At 35.7% G+C, this 6,439-nt stretch overlaps 1 protein-coding gene across 1 annotated transcript; it reads left to right on the top strand.

Annotated features, from left to right (window-relative positions):
* The first annotated feature begins 467 nt into the window (after nucleotides 1–467).
* Nucleotides 468–5,803, top strand: LOC18099855 (transcription factor bHLH48). Its single transcript, XM_024602637.2, has 7 exons — nucleotides 468–1,224; nucleotides 1,316–1,438; nucleotides 1,527–1,592; nucleotides 3,397–3,465; nucleotides 3,900–3,971; nucleotides 4,724–4,931; nucleotides 5,432–5,803. The coding sequence occupies exons 1-7, from the start codon at nucleotides 769–771 to the stop codon at nucleotides 5,485–5,487; spliced, it is 1,050 nt and encodes a 349-aa protein (XP_024458405.2). The 5' UTR covers nucleotides 468–768; the 3' UTR covers nucleotides 5,488–5,803.
* The last annotated feature ends 636 nt before the right edge of the window (nucleotides 5,804–6,439 follow it).

The following is a 6,439-nucleotide window of genomic DNA, read 5'->3' as shown; positions in this document are numbered from 1 at the left end:
TTAAAATGATAATAATAAAATCTGATAATTATTTCTATTATTATATAATTTAGTTGTTTTTATGCTTATATTTTATGTTATGAAAAATTACAGTTTATATTATTGATGAATATAAAATAAACCAAACTATAAAATCATCTATGCTGTAAACTGTTATGCGCAGTAAAATTTAAAATATAAACTGTAATTTTAAAAAAGTAGGAAGGGTAGAAGGAAGAAGAACTAAATTATAATTACGATGAGTTATGTTTTTCATTTAATATTAATAGTTTTTATTATTTTATTTAAATTCAAGAATTTACCGAGATTGTACAGTCTAGAGTACTCTATAAGATAGTTGACCCTCTACGCTATCAATTCTCAAGTCCCGAGCCATCCCTTTTAATCTTCCTTTTTGACAAGGAGTTGATACTCCTACAGTGAATTTCCAGTGGGTCCCAAGGCCTCCAGTCTATTTTCCTCTTCACCAAATCGAAGTGTACCGTTAAGAACTGTACACTCCCCATCGACACAACCCCTCTCTCTCTCTATCTCTATAAACACCCTCACTCACTCTCTCTCTAGAAATTCCCATTTATTTATTTAAAGCTTAATCACTCACCCTCCACAACACCAACGTTGCTTCTTTCTCCCTTCAAATAATCAAAAACTCTCTTTATACTCTGAAACCAAACACGCCACAACACAACTCATAACAGAAAACCGAGCACTCCATCATTTGACCCTCTGTCTCTCTATAAACTGACCTTCTTAAATTAAATTAAGGAAATGGATCTTACGACCGCATCCGGAGCTAGATCCGGACCCGAGCTTGACGAAACCGGACTGGATTCCTTCCAACTCGGTGAAGATATCCGTCACTTAATCACTGCGCCATCAGAAAACGCGAGTTCTTTCATTGCTTTACTAGAATTACCAGCTAACCAAGCCGTGGAGTTGCTTCATTCGGACTCGGGTCAAAAACAGTACCCGAACTTGACTTTTCCCTCAAACACTTCCGCCATATTCTCCGTTTTTAATGGCGGTAGTAATTCAACGGATTCCAGCCCCGTTCCGTCAAACTCGAGCTCGAAGGATGTCGAGAAAGCATCAGCCGTTAAGTGTGAGCCATTAGAGACGGGGTCTTACCTTGATTCATCTCATCCGTTGGTCTCTGATCCAACCGTGGATAATTCGGCGCCAAATGCAAGGCCGTCCTCGAAGAGAAAGGAACGAGAGAAGAAGGTAAAGATTAGGGTTTCTTCGAGGGAATCTTAAGATTTGCGGCAAATTAGTGAATGATGTGTTGAATTGAGATCAATTGTTGTGAAATTAGGTTAAAGCAGCATCAAAGAAGAGCAAAACTGAGAGTTCTCAACAAGAAGAAGACATGCTGCCTTACGTTCATGTTCGAGCTCGGCGGGGACAAGCAACAGATAGCCATAGCTTAGCAGAAAGAGTAATTTGATTTAATTTTGTCTAATTTGATTATTATTAAGAAGTTGATTAATTGGTAATTAATTGATGTGCTAATTTTATTTTTCTAGGCGAGGAGAGAGAAGATTAATCAAAGAATGAAGTTATTACAAGAACTGGTCCCAGGCTGCAATAAGGTTAGTTAGCAAGATATGGTAATGATTTAGGTTTTTTGTCTTTTTAATTAATCGTCATTTGATTGTGATTTGTTTTAATTATGATTACCTTAAAAGCGGGTTTTGGATTTTGGATTATGTGTGTTAATTTAAGGTGGGTTTGTCATTGTCACCTTTTTACATAAGAAAAAGTTGTCCTTGCTTTTGCACCAAGAAAAGTGTCATCTGGGTTTCATGGTGGCATTTTTGTAAATTTATCTATTTTTAGTGGTTTTCCTTTTGTTTTTTACCCACTTTTTGTTTGTCAGAGGTTCCTTTCGAGGATAGTTTGGTCATTTCATAAATTCTGGGACCGTGATTCGGTAGAAATATTGCCGTGTTCCAATAAATTGATCCACAGGACCCTTTAAAGTTTTCTCAAAGATTGACCTTAAAGTTCATGGAAATGACAGGAATACCCTTATGGGATTAGACCAGAAATTTATTGTGTGGAAACTAGCTGGAGGTGCCTTGAAACAGTTAATATTCTTGCTGTATATATTGATTGGGTCCCATCTCCTTGGACATAAGAAAATCTGGCTCCAGTTTGAAAGGTGAATGGCACCAACTTATCTTACAAGTTTGGTATCCATCTTTGATGGACGATGAAAAAAATGACAAAAGGCTTCCATGAGAGAAGTTTATGGGCCTAATTTTCTAGACCTAACTGCAAAGAGACATGATGTGATTGTTGATAATCAAACCCATATAATTTGTTAAAACAAAGAATAGACGGGTTTTTTTTTCTTTTTTCCCATCTAGCTCCTGATAAAAGGAATTACAACATGGATATATTTTGCTTCCTGTCTGAATAAAGTGATTTTGACCACGTATAGATTACAATAATCAGTGATAACCCTCCCTCCAGGGACCACTAATTGTGATTTTCTGAAGTTTCAGAAAGTAACAGAAGTTTAATTGTCAAATTGACTGCGCTGTAGATGCTTCTCATGCATGTTGCTTCCGTTTGCGTTTCTCTTATAAAGTGAGCACGTACAGCATAAGAGGCTATTACGTGAAATTGAAACCATAAATTAGTTTTGGGACCATATGTATTATGTAAATGCGCTTCGACTCTAACTGAGATTAACTGAGCAAAAGGCCATAACTGGCATGCCCCTTTTGTGTCTTCTCTACACGAATTATTTATTGAATCCTAAAGTTCATGTTATGATCCACATGCACCTAAGCAGTTTATAAGGGGCTCTTGTGGGCTTCACCAAAATTTCTTCAAGTACTGAATATGTTGTCCTAAGAGAGTGCGGATTAATCAGTGTACGTTCAACCTTAACTTTTGATCAAGTTGTCTCTTTCTTGCTAGATGTTGCTGCCATATCGTTTCTGTAATTCATGGTGTAAGTATTAATACTACCGAGTTGAAAGTTCTTCAAAGTTACACCCATGTAATGCTGCCAGCAAAAATATGTCTAGTGCTTTCTTATCTGCAGATTGATTATTGGCTTGTTATGCTTGTATTTGATCATTGTTTTTTTAACTAGGATTGCTTTTCAATTTAAAGTGGAAAGAGTAAAAAATGAAGCCCAATCCTTTTGTATATACAAATAATATTAGTGTCATCATAAATAACTAGCATGGTGGTCTCTGTAAGCAAACATATATATATATCTCACCTGTCTGGTTATATACATGCATGTCTTCTTTGCTTTGATCTCATCGAATTATTTACTTGATATTATCTCTAACTAGCTGCCCCTGGATTATTGCAACTTGCTCCCTCTTTAAATTACAACTTGTCTTAGCTATTGAAAGTTATCTTTCTCTGCAGATTTCTGGTACAGCATTGGTTTTGGATGAAATTATCAACCATGTGCAGTCCCTGCAATGTCAAGTGGAGGTGAAAATTTCTTCCTTTTATTTTTTTGGTTTTGGGGGTGGGGAATATTAGGATTCGTAAACAGCAGCAGTTAGATCAACTGTTCTTGGGTGGGTTGGGCAGGTGTTAAAATAATCTTAACAGGATAGGAAAGGGTGATTCCAGTTTTTGAAGGTAGATGGGGGTTTCCCTATTTTACTTAGACCACTGGGTAATGGGAGAAGGATGTCACATTCGACCACCTGATGTGCCCTCTCATTGAGGAGCTGCAACATCTATAATTCTAGACCACTAGATTTGTTGATTTTTTTGGATGCCATTTTTTGTATCATCTCTGTGTATAGATGCAAAGCTTCTAGAATTGTCAAGCTCGTATCATCTCTGTGTATGTTAGAAAGCTTACCTACTTCCATAATTCAATGCCATGATCTTATTCTGGTTGTCTTTGGTTCCAGTTCTTATCAATGAGACTTGCAGCAGTTAACCCAAGAATTGATTTCAATCTCGACAGCATGTTGGCTGCAGAAGTAAGTATCGGTTTTTGCCTTTCTATTTTTCCTCCTGGGTTTCGTGCCATAGCACAGCAAAAGTTTATACCTTGTGTAGCTGCATGCTGGTTGAGCTATTTCTATATACCCTTCACAAATCTGCTCTGGTGCATCAGCTGTTCACCACCTTGAAACACTTCTACTTCTATTGGATTTCTAGATTTTCAGTGCGTACTTGTTATGTCTATTTTATTAGCATTTTGCCGGTGCTTTATTAGGTAGATGGAAACAAAAAAGTAAGCTTTTGTAATTATGATACAGTCATCACAATAAATTTACATCTGTTTCCTGATAGGACAGTTTTCCTTCACTATTACGTGCAAAGCGTTGGGTCAAATTTGGGCCATGCCATGCCATGCCATTCCATTCCATCTACATAAATTTTTACCTTCAACTGTGGAGTTGTTCTGGAACGGTTGGTCTAAGGTCCAATTCAATTATATCTCCGAAGAAAGTACACTTTACCTTGCCTATTGTATTTGTTGATTATGTTTAATTATGGCATTGCTGATTTACCCTGTACATTTGAAATCACTGAATTTTCCCAAGCACTGTGGCATTTCATGCCATGATCTGTAATTTAAATGAAATCCTGATGTTTCATTTAAATTATTTCCTTGATAAAAACATTTCCTTGGTAATTATAATTCATTTACTTCATAATCTTCACAAGTTTATGCAGTAAAAATGTATATGAATTAGCTAATTTGCTGCTCCTTCTAAACTTGCAGAGTGGATCTCTAATTGACAGTAACTTCCCCGGCATGGTAATGCCTCTGATGTGGCCAGAAGCCGAAGTCAATGGAAACAGACACCAGTTCCAACAGCACTGGCAGTTTGATGCGCTTCACCAGCCAATTTGGGGAAGAGAAGAAGACAGCCATAACTTCATTACTCCCGAGAACTCTCTTTTAAGTTACGACTCTTCAGCAAATTCAGGTAGATTACATGCTAGTTTATTCTTTTATATATTTTGTCAGGAAAAAAACAAAAGAATGAAAGAAACCAACGTCCCTCATTATCTCATGACGTCTGCCTATCTTATGAATAGAAAAGCCCCCCCCCCCCCCCCCCCCAACATTAAGAAGAAAATGAGCACTGTTTAATAAAAGATCATATCATAGAAAAGGTAATTCATGCAAGTAATTTTTCCAATTTTTAAAAATGTTTATTTATTAAGATTTGAAGCATACATGAAATGGAAGAGCATTTTATGTTTGGATGTTAAAACTGGCAAGGGAATTTGATTGCTGGCTTCTAGCTTTGCTCGTATTACTTCAAAAGCCATGGCGACTGTTAAAACATGGACGGTGGAATCTGGTGTCTATGATCATTAACATTTCTCAGTTCTTTATAAGGTGGAAAAGTTATTAGGTCACTCCTTTTTGTTTCAAACATGAATAGATTGAAACTTGACTTAAATTGTCGTTGTGATGCAGCATCTCTGCACTCCAATCAATTGAAAATGGAAGGCAGAATGAAGCTCCACCAGTAGCTAGTACTGTATATATCAATATTAGCAGTTAGCAGGAAATGGAAAGGAGGCCTCAAACATTTAATCTGGTTTTCCATGTCTTCAGTTTACCAGTCAGTTGGAAATCCAGAATTCTCTAGCTGGGGATGAGAAATTTCAGCTCGTATCTCTTGTATAGTTATAAATCTATATACGATTTACCACATACATATATTTATACTAACTCATTTGAGAGTCATTCAATCCAATGCTTCATATACGAGATGATTGGTGATTCATATTGTAGAAACGAACAATTATCGGTTAACTATTATGAAAGCCGCCACCTTTTACCGCATCTTAATTTTCCTCCTCCTAAATTCTTCTCTTTGTAAGGTTTTCACGCTGCAAGTTTCAGGATCCATTTGAGTTAGTTTACCAGCCCCAAAAATCAGAACTCGAAGAAGCAAACACTTCGGTTCATGATTTTATGGAATGTTTGGAGCAGCGGCCGAACCAACCATTGTTTCATCATTTTCTGATTATTTTTTTTGTTTTAAATTATTTTTTTTTGTTTTAACATGTTGATATTAAAAATGAATCTTAAAGAATAAAAAAATATATTATTTTAATATATTTTCAAATTAAAAACATTTTGAAAAGTCATGTTTATAATTGTTTATTAATTTTTTTTTTTGAAAAAAAAAAGCTGCGTATAGACAAAAACAACCCCAAAGAGTTATTAGTAGAAAGGAAAGCTAAAGAAAACAACAAAAGATCCCAAAGGAATGCTTTTACAAAGCGATGAGTTCTGGAGTTAAATTTTTACAATACCATCACTTGGATTAAAAAAAGAAAAAAAATATTATGCACAGACTAATTCAATGATATTTTCAATGTATGTAGAAGGTTTTCTTCCGTGTGTTTTGAGCAGTTTCTTAATGATTACAACAAATGATTAATAAATTTTTCATATTTCGTTAAAAAGAAGAAG

This window comes from Populus trichocarpa, chromosome 6 (assembly GCF_000002775.5).
Source record: "Populus trichocarpa isolate Nisqually-1 chromosome 6, P.trichocarpa_v4.1, whole genome shotgun sequence".
NCBI classification, from domain to species: domain Eukaryota; kingdom Viridiplantae; phylum Streptophyta; class Magnoliopsida; order Malpighiales; family Salicaceae; genus Populus; species Populus trichocarpa.
The sequence above is the reverse complement of the archived record's forward strand: the minus strand, read 5'-3'. Positions and strand labels throughout refer to the sequence as shown.

Excerpts from the sequence above, each read along its gene's own strand:
- LOC18099855 (XM_024602637.2), top strand. The coding sequence starts at position 769 with ATGGATCTTACGACCGCATCCGGAGCTAGATCCGGACCCGAGCTTGAC. Across the intron at positions 1,439-1,526 it reads GCCATAGCTTAGCAGAAAGA|GCGAGGAGAGAGAAGATTAA; the intron begins GTAATTTGATTT and ends TTATTTTTCTAG. Across the intron at positions 4,932-5,431 it reads CGACTCTTCAGCAAATTCAG|CATCTCTGCACTCCAATCAA; the intron begins GTAGATTACATG and ends GTTGTGATGCAG.